This window comes from Rhyacophila brunnea, unplaced genomic scaffold (assembly GCF_057557595.1).
Source record: "Rhyacophila brunnea isolate RB1 unplaced genomic scaffold, BYU_Rbru_1.0 scaffold_23, whole genome shotgun sequence".
NCBI lineage: Eukaryota > Metazoa > Arthropoda > Insecta > Trichoptera > Rhyacophilidae > Rhyacophila > Rhyacophila brunnea.
The window spans coordinates 9,047,201-9,061,780 of record NW_028232893.1 but is presented as its reverse complement, the minus strand read 5'-3'; the positions used below and the strand labels follow the sequence as shown (position 1 = coordinate 9,061,780).

Genomic DNA, 14,580 nt, shown 5'->3' with positions numbered 1-14,580 from the left:
CTGCTTAACGTCACCTGTTCTGCATCGCGCTCTTAGTTCAATGAAAATAAATAAGTATGACTGACAAAGTTTAGTGTGCAATATTTACGTCAGATCCCGCAGTCTACCTACACTCTTCGTCACAGCGTTACACACAAATAATCAAATTATTATTGTACAATATCTTGCATGCACTGTTGTCACATCAAAAATAACGCGTCGTGTGGCGTCTCTCTGTTTTAATAGAATTTTAGTACATAATATTTCAAACCAGAATTGATTTTAACATAGTTGCTAAAAACCTTAAGAATGTTTGTGTGACGTGAATGAATATAATAGCCACTTATATATTGTCCGTTTAGCTGTTGAAATCTCAGATTTGACAATTTGATTCAATCTGATGTGGATCCTGTCCGTCTTGAGAAGATATTTCATTTAATGAAAAATGGATGTTGCCCACATGCTAATGTGTAAACATAAAACGAACATGTGAATTTGCCAGATTCATATGAGTTCATATGTAGATATGTAACCACTCTGCAGTGGCGAAGGATGGAGGTAGGCTGTTAAGATCCGCCATAAAAAGTGCACACTAAACTTTGTCAGTCAAACATATTTGTTTTCATTGGAACAAGACTACAATTTACAGATGGTGTTGGTTAATTTTTAAAATTTAATTAAACCCTGCGAAACCAAGCCATAATAGATAATAATCTAAAATTACTCATCTATAAAATATCAAATATCTAAAATTATGCAATTAAATCATACATAACTTTGGATATTTTATAGATAGAATAATATTTTTTATCTATTATAGTTTGGTGGCCACGGTGGCCGCACGGCTTAAGAGTTGGACTACCACGCCGTGGGTCCCAGGTTCGAATCCTGGGTTTGGCAAGTACACATTGTTTTTCAGTTTGTGTGTGAGTCAGAGTATGGACCTAATAGGTTGAGCAAGTGGCTGACATCCATTTCTTGTAAAAACAAATCTGTTAATACAAACCTCTACTCTGTGGAGGCCCATATGATCCTATTAGGATCGGACATGGTCGGAATAGTTTGGTTAGGCAGGGCTTAATGAATTTGAAAAATGAACCAACAATACGTGTAATCTGTATTCATAATACAATGAAAACAAATAAGTATGAATGAAAAAGTGTCCACAATTTTGTCGTATCGCCCAAAATATACCAAAACCATTATGGTTTGGTTTAGACAGGGTCTAATTGATTGTTAAAAACTACCAATACCATCTGTAAATTGTAGTCTTAGTTCAATACAAACAAAGTTTAATGTGCACTTTTTATGACGGATCTTAACAGCCTACGTCCACCCTTCGCTACTGCCACTCTGTCATCGCGGGCCACATAGTTTAGAGTAAACCCTCATGTTCTATTTATATACTACCAAAATTAAAATAAAAACCTCGTATTGGTGCATTTCTGAGGCAACGGGCATTGCACAACGTCTAAGAGAAACACCTGTTTGTCTTGCTTACGCCTACTTATTGCGCTTATAGCGAAAAGAGGACAACATGCGTATACGTTGATGTCGATTTAAAAATTTGAAGCATCCTTTTTGTAAACAATGCGTCTGTGTGAGTATTGCTTCGCCTCAACTCTTGTTAACACATCTATAACACGTCTCATTTTAATAAAACCATAATATCTCCAGTGTATGCTGTCATCACTCCGGACCTATTACATACACTCGATGATTAATCTCCAAATACCTGTTATTTAGATAAATAAAGTTATTCGAGACTTCTCTTGTAATATTTAAATTCTGTGACATTTGAGGCTTTAACAGCTCAACGGCAATATGCCGACACTACTACAGAATATCATTGTAATCCAAGGCCCACTATTATAGCCAGGTTGTGACACAAAACTTAAAATTTCAATCGTAGTCATTGTTATTATTCATACATCGATTGGAATATGGTGAATTGTTGAAATTCATGGTAATTCATGTAGTTGCTACCAAAAGTTGGTAAGTCGATAAATTAGGCTAACAAAAAATTAACATCATCCAATATGTAGAACATGGAAGCACAAAAAAATTAGCATTATGCCTGATTTTAGAGGGCATGTCAAACTTTAAATTGCAATTACTCCATAACATGATTTCGAGACTTACCAACATTTGGCAGTAACAATCGAAAATCTGTATTTACTGCGAAAAAGATACCATATTGCATTCGATAATAATCAATAACTAGCACTATTATTGTCGCAATTCAGTGCCCCAGCCTGTCTATAGTCAGTCTTGATTGTAACCAGAGGTGTTGAAGAAAACCTACTTCTATAAAAATATCTTGATATAAGAAAGTGAAATTGAAAAAAAGATATTTCTGCATTTGTTGATACTTTGTAGCAAGATTCTTTTGCTTTGAGACTTAGTTGCCAAAGCAACACCGAGATGAAAGCGCTTAAATTTATCATATATTTTGGCTCCGTCTATATCATAGTGCCTTGCTTTTAAAAGATATTTCTTTTCAGCCGCCTGGGGAAATTATATTTTATATTTTGAACGAATAATAAGTGTATGTAATTCAACAAAATATTTATATTTTGGATTTCAGTAAGCTAGTTTGGAAATTATAAAACTATTTATTAAAATGAAATAGGAAATCTCACATGAGCACAGTAGATTGCTTATTAGTAAAGTTTTAAATAAAAACTAATGAGAATGTCGAGACTGGTGTTCTACCAATATGCCTATATTTCTCATTTCCGATTTGCTTCCTATCGCCGCCCACCCCAGAGCCTCTTTAGGAAGCCATGGTCTATAATATAGAGAAGGTTATCTTCAATGCTTCGGCATATATTGACGTGTTTGTTATCACCGGAACAGTAAATATTGCATTATACCACGCAGCGTTTGGTTGAGAAAGGATTTCCTGTCTGTAAATAGCTTATTTTCAGTGATATGAATAAAATAGTCTCTCTTTTAGTTAATGAAGTCTTATTTTTACATTTCTGATAAGCCAAAATTATTATATTATATAATACGCAGATCAATCTAGATGTATTAGGGTTATAGTACTTCTTACATGCTTTGTGCCTCATTTATGTTATAGCTTTGATATACACAATAGAATTTGTCAACTATTTTTATACCTATTAAAATTATTAAATAATGAAAACGACCGATTAACTGTGTTTTTATTTTGATTCCCTTCTCCCTCCCACCTACTTAAGACAATGACCCTGTGACTGTCTGATAATATCGTCACTTTTCTGGCAGAAGACACTAATTCGAAAAAATGACATATTGAGTTAGTTATACCAAAATGTTCCTTATTTCAAACTTTACCGTTTGGAAACCTTCTTAATAAATAAAGTCTTTATTTTAAAATCATCTTTTTTACGATTACATAATAAACTCACATGATAGACCATTTCAAACATTTTAACAACTTCAAAGTCAAATTACTCAAAACTAGTATTCTCCAGTTAGTGTGTTCTGCCAGAATAGAGACGATATATGAGTGTGAAAGGAGACAAAACAACACAAGTACACATGCCTGTCTGCGTAAACCCATGTATTTGTAATGGCCAATCCACGCAGTTCCTGCTTTAGATTCCAGCAATGAACACCTGGGCTGCAGCTGAAATCACCGCTGGGAACAAAGATGTTGAAAAAACACTTTACTACAGAGATGGAGCCCTAATGTACGAAACGATTTAACATCAATTCGTGGGTCGGGATGTGAAGTCAGATAAGTCACAAATTGTCATTTTGAGATATAGCAAAAACAAAGTTCAAAAAATTCCCCACATTCCCCTAATTATAGTTTTGTTTTTTTATGAGTAACAAATCAAAGTACATGTAATTGGCTTTCAATTATATGTCCTAGAAGTATTCTAACTATTTCGTTTCATTAAAATTTAATTGGTTTAAAAAAAAAAGGGAATTCACTTATCTGGATTTGCACAAAAAATGATTGACTTACCTTACTACGCACAAAGTAATATTATTATTTTTTCATGTAAATCCGACTAATATTAGCAATAAACACACATTTTATACATAAATCTTATTGGTTTATTGAACAAAATATTATATAAATTTAAAATTAGAATTTTTATAACTTATTTTTACTTTAATGTTATTTAAGTAGTGAAAAGGCACACAAACCTGAATATTATAAAGGTTCATCGTTATCATTAAACTTCAGTACGGATTTCTTCAATTGTATCAGGTTAAATATCCCTGACTGTCTCAGATGTCTCAAGTGACTCACAAAATTCTTTGTAATAAGGTGAAATGTATGGAAGTAAGTCTATCAAATCTTTCGTCTTGTCTCGTCTTATATATGAAATTTGTTAAAATGCAGTCGTCTCGTCGAGAGTTCTTTTAAATTTCACTATTCCCGGTTCGTGTTTGTTGAATTAAAGCCACTTAACATCTCTCCAAACAAACTTATTCCCATATGTGTCTATACGATACGAGTAGTTAAAACAATCTGCACGAGTTATTTCAGTGACTTGAAAAGGATTTTTCTTTGCAGTCTCGCATATTGATGTGGCCCAATCATGAGGATGTTCGATCGTTCCACCAAATGTCTTTTTTTTCTTCTCAATTATGCGATGGTCACTATCGCACTCCATATGTGTGTGGCCAGGGACTAAAATTTTTTAATCAATTTTGTTTCAAGTCTCAGAATGTTTCACTGCTATCATGCACATTACAGCTACGTGGCTATTTTTGTTTTGACCCGCACATCTATCAGAATACATGATCACAATATGCTTAATATTGTCATGTATCCCCTTGGTTAAGTATTTGAATAGGCATGCAGCGATATCGTTAGCTTCTCTATTAGCAAGAGCCTAATGGCATACAAAGCAATATCCCTGGTTATTATCACAATCATGCACTGTCAAAATGTCGTTTGTAAAAAGCCAGGGAACTTTCAACAACTGGTGTGGGCATACATTGCTGCATGTCAAATGTTACAATTTGGCAAGAGGAATCTTGCAAGTACTCTTTATCACAACTCTTAGCTGAATATGCAAAGTCAGCTTCGTCATGATATGATGCTCTTTCAATTCCTCACGATTTTTATTTCTTTCTTCATCATCGGTGGAATTCTTAATTTGTATATATGTATATAAGTTTATCGCATTTTTGGCAAGTATCCTTATTTAGCCGTTTGAATGTTAAGTTCATGCCATGGAATATTTCTGCGTATAAACGAATATTGATGGGATTAGAGCTAATACTCTTCAAATATTGAGAATACATCACAGTTATTGTCAAATGTGGCGGTAAGTATTTTCTGACAGTCACATATGTGTCTTTGCTATTTGCCTATCTTGTTCGCTATCTTTGTTTTTAGGGATATTTTTCCTCTTGCATGAGTATACCGGAAGCAGTCGCACGTTTTTTTTTCAAAACATGTTCAAAAAAATTGTGACTTTCACTCAATGTTTTTAATGTACAACCTTTACAAATTGGTTTCCGTAACAGTACAACAGTCAAGTAATATTGAACTGTTACTTGGGCGAAAATGTTGTTTTCCTGGTTCGCTTTGTCTGATACGACTTTTTTCCATATTCATAACTTTTGCCAGTAATTCGTGCAACTTCTTTATCATTTCTGGAGGCTTTTGTATCATCCTTTAAGTCACGTTTTTAATGATTATTTCTTCTGAATCAAGAACGAGGGTCATAGCTTAAAACAACGTTGTGATGTGTAATCGTGGAAGCATTATTTAAGCATGAAGGGTGTGGTTCTTCAATGTTGGTAAATTAGACTAATAATTCTTGAATATTAAAATCAAGATCTTTTATGCTACCATATGAATCGTCAACATACAAGTTATTGGAGTATGTGGTTGAACCTAGAAGCAAGATTATTTGTTTGGATATTGTTTACTTGTTTTTAGATTTAAATAAATCAAATTCGATAAATTTGGTATATTTTTTATAATTTACTAATAATACACATACTTATTTATATAAGTCATAATTTATTAAAATATGACTATTTTACTAACGTTCTGTTGTTATTTTTTTTCAAAATTTCTCAAAATATCTTAAAAAATTCGTTAGATTCACCAAGGTCAACATTGAGTAGGTATGACGTTTGAAGATAAGCCAACCATGAGTAGTAAGGTAAAGCGTCAATTACATTGAGCTTTTTTACGAGCTGATTATTGGCAAATTTATAATCTGCCTGTAAATTCGCCCAGTGTAATCATCGAACAAGCTAATAAGCAGGTTGTAAACACTCCACCGAGAAAAGTTGAAAGCCGGTCAACTTTATAAGCTACACGCCGGCTTGTGGGCGTATCGCGTCTGCGCAGTAGAGCGTGGTGGTGGAAAAACGAACTACTCATTTTGAAATTTACCTTTTTGACGTTTAATGGAAACATTATTATGGAGCGTAGCGACCTCCCGGCAAAAAAACGAACTACGTTCCGTCAAAATCGCTCGCTGGCTTGTGGCTTATCAGCGAATGGAAAATTTTGTGTGTAATCATGAAATCGCAGTAGCTGAACCGCCCGCTTTTAAATTTGCCAATAATCAGCTCATAAAAAAGCTCAATGTAATTGACGCTTTTGTCACACAAAACGTTGACTTATCTGACTACTCATGTGACTTAACTGTGTACACACCCCGTAAAATAAAAAATATGTTTAGACTGAAAATGCATCTCGCTAATGGTGAGACGTACGACCTATCTGACTACACAGAACGAAAGTTTTTTTTTTTTTTAGTATAGTGGCATTCATATCTCATTTTCGCTGTTTTGTGACTTACCTGACTACACATCCCGACCCACGAATTGCATGCTGAAATTAAGGTCTTTCACTGAGAAATTTTGGGAATTCCGTTCACCCTTTTTAATGTCATAATTTTATTAACTAACGATTTTTTAATTTCAATAACTGCAGTTGGCAGTTTCCATTTTACAACATTTTTCTTAGCTCGTATTCTTATTTGTCCGGTACAAATATTGCAATCGATTTTTAACTAACTTCCAGACTAGCTAGACATTTGAAACTTTTAGAATATATCAGAACACGATGCCAATGCATTTTTTAAATACTTTTAGCCATCTTTAAGTAGAATTGAATTTATTTTCAGTTAATTCTGTTTTGAAAAGTTATTTCGACACTTACCTTTTTAATGTCATAATTTTATTAACTAACGATTTTTTAATTTCAATAACTGCAGTTGGCAGTTTCCATTTTACAACATTTTTCTTAGCTCATATTCTTATTTGTCCGGTACAAATATTGCAATCGATTTTTAACTAACTTCCAGACTAGCTAGACATTTGAAACTTTTAGAATATATCAGAACACGATGCCAATGCATTTTTTAAATACTTTTCTTCTTTTCTTTCGACCATGTCCGATCCTAATAGGATCATATGGGCCTCCACAGAGTAGAGGTTTGTATTGACAGATTTTTGTTTTACGAGAAATGGGTGTCAGCCACTTGCTCAACCTATTAGGTCCATACTCTGACTCATATACAAATTGAAAAACAATATGTGTACTTGCCAGACCCAGGATTCGAACCTGGGACCCTCGACTCTATAGGCCGGCATTTAAGCCACTCGGCCATCTTTAAGTAGAATTGAATTTATTTTCAGTTAATTCTGTTTTGAAAAGTTATTTCGACACTTATTGGTTGCTGGGGGTCTGGGGTCCAAGCAACTAAATTATTAATATATACGTGCGTTACCATGGAAATCGATATGACATGTCAACTACAAATTTTTTTGATCGTTTAAGCTAGTCAAGTCAAGTTTATATGATTCAACAGAAAATTTAAAAACTTATATAAAAAGTTCTTTTTATCTTGTAATTATTTTATTTCTGCTTAGCAACATTTCTCGAAAATTTGGAAAGTAAATTTCTAGAGTGTGGCCGTTTCTGATTATTTCACAACCTCTATTTATTTGTATTCCTAGATTTATAAAAGAATTTAATTCTAGGGTTTTTATTTTTAGTATAAACGAGGATATTGATTCGGCTACCATATCATAATCAGTTAAATAAAACTAATAAAAGACGTTTAAACTGTTAAAATAACATTTATTTACAAGTATATTACAAGATGTTTACAATTTAGGGAATAACAACATATCAACCCTAAATCCACGATATTGCACGCTAAATTAAAATATATTACTATGTAACAAGAGGATACAGAACTCGGGCAACATTTACAAAGATAATACATAATTTATTATTGTAATCACTAAAGCAGTAGATTATTGAAACAATTATCATTATTAATTCGAAAGGCATGTTTTTATCGAGTAAATACATCCACAAAACATTCATTTACCAATATATACATGTATATAACAAGATCTCTCTTTAATCGAGCTGTGGTGAACCTCATGGATTCCATTATAGATCGGCTGGGTTACGGGGCAACTGAAGGAGAATAGGAACTCAGTCGGTGAGACAGGTGGCAGAAAACCGGCCTGGATAACTGCATTCTGGTGGCCATTTTATGTACGTAACTCATGTGAGATTTCAACCGATCCGGACATTACATTGCAATTTGTAACCTGTTCATTCATTCAATATACAAAATATATATATATCCAAAAAATATTACGCCCAGAACTGGTGACAAATGTAGTTTTTTGTACATTCATTGGTTCATTTAGCTAGTGATTGAACCATTGAAAATTTGCGTTAAATTTTCTGTGAGTAGGTAAAACAATGAATGATGATACTTAATTAATAATAAGTAATAATTATATAATAAATTAGTTTACAATAATTAACTAATCTAAACCACTCAATCAGACTTTCAAATAATTAATGTACATTATAGGTAATTCAATGGAATTGGCGATTACCTGTTGATTAAATTATTATTGTTAATAGGATTATGTAAATGCATAGTTTTCTTAGCCGTAAATAATATATTATCAATGGGTTAGTGCACAAATGTTGTATGTCAGATTTTTCAGTTATCTTAAGATAACAGGCTTGTTATAGCTAAACCGCCGTATAATGATTAATTCGATTATACAGATTGATTCAAAAAGTTAAGTTCATACCAAGAGCGTGTCCAGTGCAACCGTCGTGGAAACCATAATTCTATCCGCGCAAACTTTGTTAATCAAACCATATGTGTCTGTGTTACCAGCACAGGGTGTCACCTTATTTATACATACATACGTACCGTGCGAGTGTCTACTAAGACATGAGGGCATGCTCCAGGTACTGGCTTCAGCCAGACCGCAAAACATCATAAAAGGTCAGTGCCTGGCATCCTACGTGTAACCTCCCCCCAGTATCCACATTCACCATCACAATCATTCCACCAAACAATTACAGTCCACTATGAAAAGCGCAACCAACCATCTTTTCAGGAACGTATCTCGGCTGTAAAGCGAAGTATTAGTGTGTTCAAATTCGATTTACAAACTGGACATAGAACATTTATGCACTGATTCATCGGTATTATTAATAGCTGTAAACAGACACAAATCAAAACACTTCATAAGTTTAAACTATCGGGATAGCCTCTGGCAGCACTGAGCAGAGCAGAACGGAATCTAGCCGCAGCATCTTACCCGGTGACTTACTGTGGATTTGCAGAATTACCGTCCAACTGTGCCATTTACGATTTCGAAGTATACATGAGTATCGAATAAGGATCCGAAACAAATACATTGTTTTAAATAGTTTTTAATACATTTTTTCGAAAACGTTTTGAAATAACGCAAAAGTTTTTAAAAGATTTTTTAATGGCGCCCTAACATAATTACCAATTAGTGAGGTCGGTGAACCTGTTGTTCACCGTACAGTTTCGGCAGACAAGGGGAGGGAGATGAAGCCGTATCCGTATGGTATAATATATTTTATGTGATTTCTATGGTTACAAGTAAATTGTACGTAAAACATTTCACCGTGGCACAGTTCACAGCTTTCTTATCGGAAAGAGATGACCGTATACTATACAATCTCCAATTTTATTAGATTCAATATGAACATTAATTACATAGCTGATTTTAGCAAAATTCATGAATTCAAGAATAAAAACCTAACCTAACCTAACAAATAATCCAGTATATCGACTTTTTTCAATACTTGTTTGCTGCTGACTTCCTTTAACGTGTAAACCGACAAGAACCGTGTTTTATTTAGACATAAATTTTATGTCTACTATATGACCTAAAGAGGTTGGACGGTCTTTAATATACGGCCGTATATTTCCGATACAACATTTCACGGTAAGTGTGATACGGCGAACTGCATATATACAAGTTTCTGCACACGCACATGTTTCCTACAAAGTCCATAGATTGTTTAGGTTTAGCTACCAAAAATACCCTAAATAGTAACTGGGCCGTTGCAGAAACATTGCGATGAAAATGTCATGTTTATTCTGACCAATATACTTAGACGAGTCAGCATTTTCATACATGAATTTCATCAACGATAAATATTAGACAAGACTCACTAGCTAATCGCGATGTCGCAAACTGTTTCCCCAATTTGGAAAAAATATCATGCCTTTCAACACAGTGATTTTTTTAATGTTTTTTTTTGTTATTTCCTTGCGTAAAATTACACATAAAATTTTAATTATGAGTGCATTTATTTTTTCAGGAAAAAAATTGGTCGACCTTTAAATCCCTCTAACAGTACCTCACACGACTTTAAAGTTTGCCGACCTTTGGACACTTATACCTCACCAAACGGCCGATAGTTATATGGTTTTTCACTATATGGCTAAAAGTAATACATTTCACGTTGGGAAAGACTATTGTGCCCGTGAAATGTAGGTAATACTTATAGAATATATGCATAAAAAAATTGAGCAAATGAACAATTGAAAATGGAAATATTTGGAGCGGATGCAGGTCATAACAAGTCATGAACATTTGTAACATAGAAATTGGACAAATGAAACATCATAAGAACTACTCGGCCAGAAGTTCGCGAATGCAGAACTACAAGGTTCAAGTGTTTATTTTTGGCGAAACAAAAGTAAAAATATGGCAGCTTAGAATACTACTTCATTGTTAGCCGAGTCGCACATCTATCTCGTCTGTGACAGCCATAAATTAAACCGTGTAGGAATGTTGCATATGACCGTGACGATTGCAACCTCTCGAAACGTCAAAAAACAGCGATTATTATGACATAACTGCAACATAAACAGCGAGCAACCTGCAGCGCGAGTCACGTGAAATTTGTTGCTTGCGACAGATGTTTTTATCAAACTAAAATATCACATTCCATCAATGTGCGGAGCTCCATTTGGTGCCGTGTGTTTTGTGAATAACAACTATGTGACATTGACATATTGCAGACAAGACGAGCTAAAGGTGCTTTTAAATGATCAATTTTGATATCCAATCAGTCTTCGTTTCCGTCGAGCTGTCCATTAAACTGATGTGTAAATGCAAAACTGAAGCGGCCGGCTGAAACCAAAACACTGAGACAAGACAGGATGGATTTTCAATCAATTATCGTATCCGTTTTTAGAGTTGCCAGTTAAATTGACGTGTAAATTAGTATGTTGCCATATTTTTAATACTACTTTTCTAATTTGGTTTGAAATATTATAATTTCTTTAAATATAGGTACTGCATTACACCAACCAATATGTTTTGAAAGTAATTATAAAAATAATATTCATTTTTAGTGGGTAAAAAATACGTAAATATACACCCCCGATTCCGAACTGAGCTGGCAACTGAAACCTCGCGCAACTGATCGTCTAAATACACCGCCGTTTCAAAACTGAACAGACCAAAACAGAACCATCGACTGAACGGACAACAGAACTGACTTTAAAAGGACCTTTAGATGTGCGAGCCGGCTTAGGTTTATTTTGTCAAAAATAAACACGTAAAACCATGTAGGCTCGCGAGTTACCTTTGAAGGGTTTGTCAAAATCACATTCTCAATTCGAACAAGGAGTAAATACTTTACTCGAAATTGATCCTGATGAAGAAGGCATTAATTTATGTGATTTTTAAATTAACAAAATGCAATTTCGAACTAAAAATGTTTTTCTATAATTTTAACAGATCCTATAGAATTTATTGTATTTCACTCTAAGGGTAACTTTCCATTAACCTACCTCGGCCATAAAGTAAGGTATTAGTGTATTACGATAGTATCGACTGCCGAAACATAATTTATCGATTACAAGGTTTTTAGTTTCCGAAAATACATCAGACGTAAAAGCACAAATGTGAAATCCACGACGATATTATTAATTACACCTAAGGCTTGCTGTACAATCTCCTGTATTTATCCGGAGGATCGCAGTACTCAGTCATTATTAAACGGCAGAGGAACAAGTGAAACAGTACGATAATAATACAGATCGTCACCCAAACCATGGTGGGCAATCCCCCTAAGCTGTGGCCATGTTTGTGCAGCGCTATAACGTGGTGCTCATGCGGTGGAGCTTCTACCACTTCCTTAAGATGTATAGCATGCCGTAAATCTTCCATGTGTTGTTTATCAGATGTGATATATAAAATAGCCGTCAACGGATCAGTTAATTTCACGGGGAAAAATTTCCTAGCTGGACCCAGTTGAATTGGACTATCCAAACAGCCTCCGTCGCATGCGTAATACGTTCTATCCGATCTATCAAGCGCTACATATAACGCAGCTTTATTATCTTCTTGCACGATCACGCTTATATTTACGTGCGTCATATTACCGTAGTTTAATCGACGAAATTGGAAGTCTCTGTGCAGATTCGACGGGTGAATATTGAATTCCAAATGTTGATTGCTGAAACGTAACCCGCCGAAACTTAACACCATCGCTTGTACAGTTCCGCTCGCGCCGGCACGTAACAGATTATGACATCCCTGTTTTTCGAGTGTCAATAACCACGCTCCGACAACGAAATTTAATTGGTGAATATTCTCCATTGATTTCCACAAGTTTTCGGCTTGTAGTGTGTAATATCCTTCGTAGCAGCCTTCGGTGTATGTGAGTGATCTGAATATTTCAGCTTTTTTTTGCGGAGATATCGCTTCTTCGTGTTCCATTGAACGGACTTGTGAAAGAACAGCGTATATTGTAGCGTTGATTCTGTCTCCGTTTATAACGTTTTGCGCTTTGGATTCGCTGATAGAAAAACCAGTCAGCCATAATTGTTGCCAAACATTTGTGTGAAGATCCTTTAGTGATTTATTTTTAGTTTTTTCTTCGGACGCCTCGATAGCTTTCTCCATAGCCTTTGTGGCATACTTCTCAACGATATCTTTCTGTACTCCATATTTATCTTTCGGTATCGGTTCGCTGTAATGCACAGTTGTAAATATATTAAACGTGATGCTGTCTTTTGTCTTTAAAGCGACATTTAGTGGCATTATTCTTGAGACAATACTGACGGCTACCACTTCGTCATTCGGTCGTTGTAAATCGATCATACCTGTTATGATTTCGTAGTCATTGACAGCCAAACCGTGGTGCAGTTTGATAGTCTGCTTCACGATGGTCGGCCAGTTGGAGACTCGAGTCGGAGAAAGATTTAGATTGATAGGAGAATTAGACGGATTGGATATCTTAATTTCTTGCACGAATAGGGAAGATATTGTCCGGTGCGCGTAATATTTATACACTACGTTAAAGCCAAAAGGCGAACACTGAAATCTGTGAACGATTCCATTCATATAATCAACAACTAACGATTCTGTAAGGGCAGGATCGTCCACTGAAACAATTGGGTGAAAATTCACGGGAAGAGCGAGCGTGCGGCCGAGTTTAATGTTTAATTGCGAGTCCGGCTCTATTGTTAGTCCGAGAATTCCGTTTCCGACGTAAGGCACGTAGCTATTTTCATTTTCTGGCGATTCTTTCGATCTTATGTTGACATTATGTTCGGAGAAAGGTACTCGGAAGGGGGCCAAACGGTCGAACATGCAGATCCCCTGGGGGTCCGTCGGGCCCTGTTCTTCGCTGCTGAAGAACCATCGCACGAATCCCGGGCCGACGTATAGAAACAAAAACACTACGATGAGCACCAGAATGATTAAACGCCGGCGGGTCATATGACCGTCCGTCAGGCGTTTTAAACGCCTGCCGGCCTCCAACACTTCGGCGCGGAGTCTGTCCATGATGATTTATAGAATGCACGAGTGGACGTTCACAAGCATGATTGTTTCTAATAATTTCTCAGGATGTTTGATAAATTCACTAGACAATTTGTACGATTTTACAAAACATTGATCAAGCACCCATCGTGAGCTGTCATTCATAAACATAAAATTGTTGCCGTATAAAAATATTATTTTCAGCCTCATTATATAAAATCATTATTGTTGTATTAAAAATCAAAACGTAATATTTATGTTAAAAAATGCAACTATGTTATAAAAAGATGCTTTCAAATTGAAATGTTAATTTTAATCTACATTGTGAATAAAAATATGTTCAACATTAAAACAAAGCATACATAAAGTGATTAATGGAAGCTCATACAAAACTGCTTCACAGGCAAATTCATTATTTTTATTTTCTGGTAAAACTTTAAAATTAGGAATAAAAGACACGTTTAACTAACTGAATTGGTAAATAATTAAAAGTATTTGTATTATAAGTCTCTTTTTATTGCTTTTCTTGTAAAT

The 14,580-nt window shown here is 34.9% G+C and overlaps 1 protein-coding gene across 1 annotated transcript; it reads right to left on the bottom strand.

Annotated features, from left to right (window-relative positions):
• Positions 1-8,030: 8,030 nt before the first annotated feature.
• On the bottom strand, positions 8,031-14,225 carry LOC147069439 (uncharacterized protein KIAA2013 homolog). The gene has a single exon (XM_085950283.1). The coding sequence runs from the start codon at positions 14,068-14,070 to the stop codon at positions 12,214-12,216; it is 1,857 nt and encodes a 618-aa protein (XP_085806409.1). The 5' UTR covers positions 14,071-14,225; the 3' UTR covers positions 8,031-12,213.
• Positions 14,226-14,580: the final 355 nt, after the last annotated feature.

What these genes read in the sequence shown, in the direction of transcription:
- LOC147069439 (XM_085950283.1), bottom strand. Translation starts at nt 14,070, where the DNA reads ATGGACAGACTCCGCGCCGAAGTGTTGGAGGCCGGCAGGCGTTTAAAA.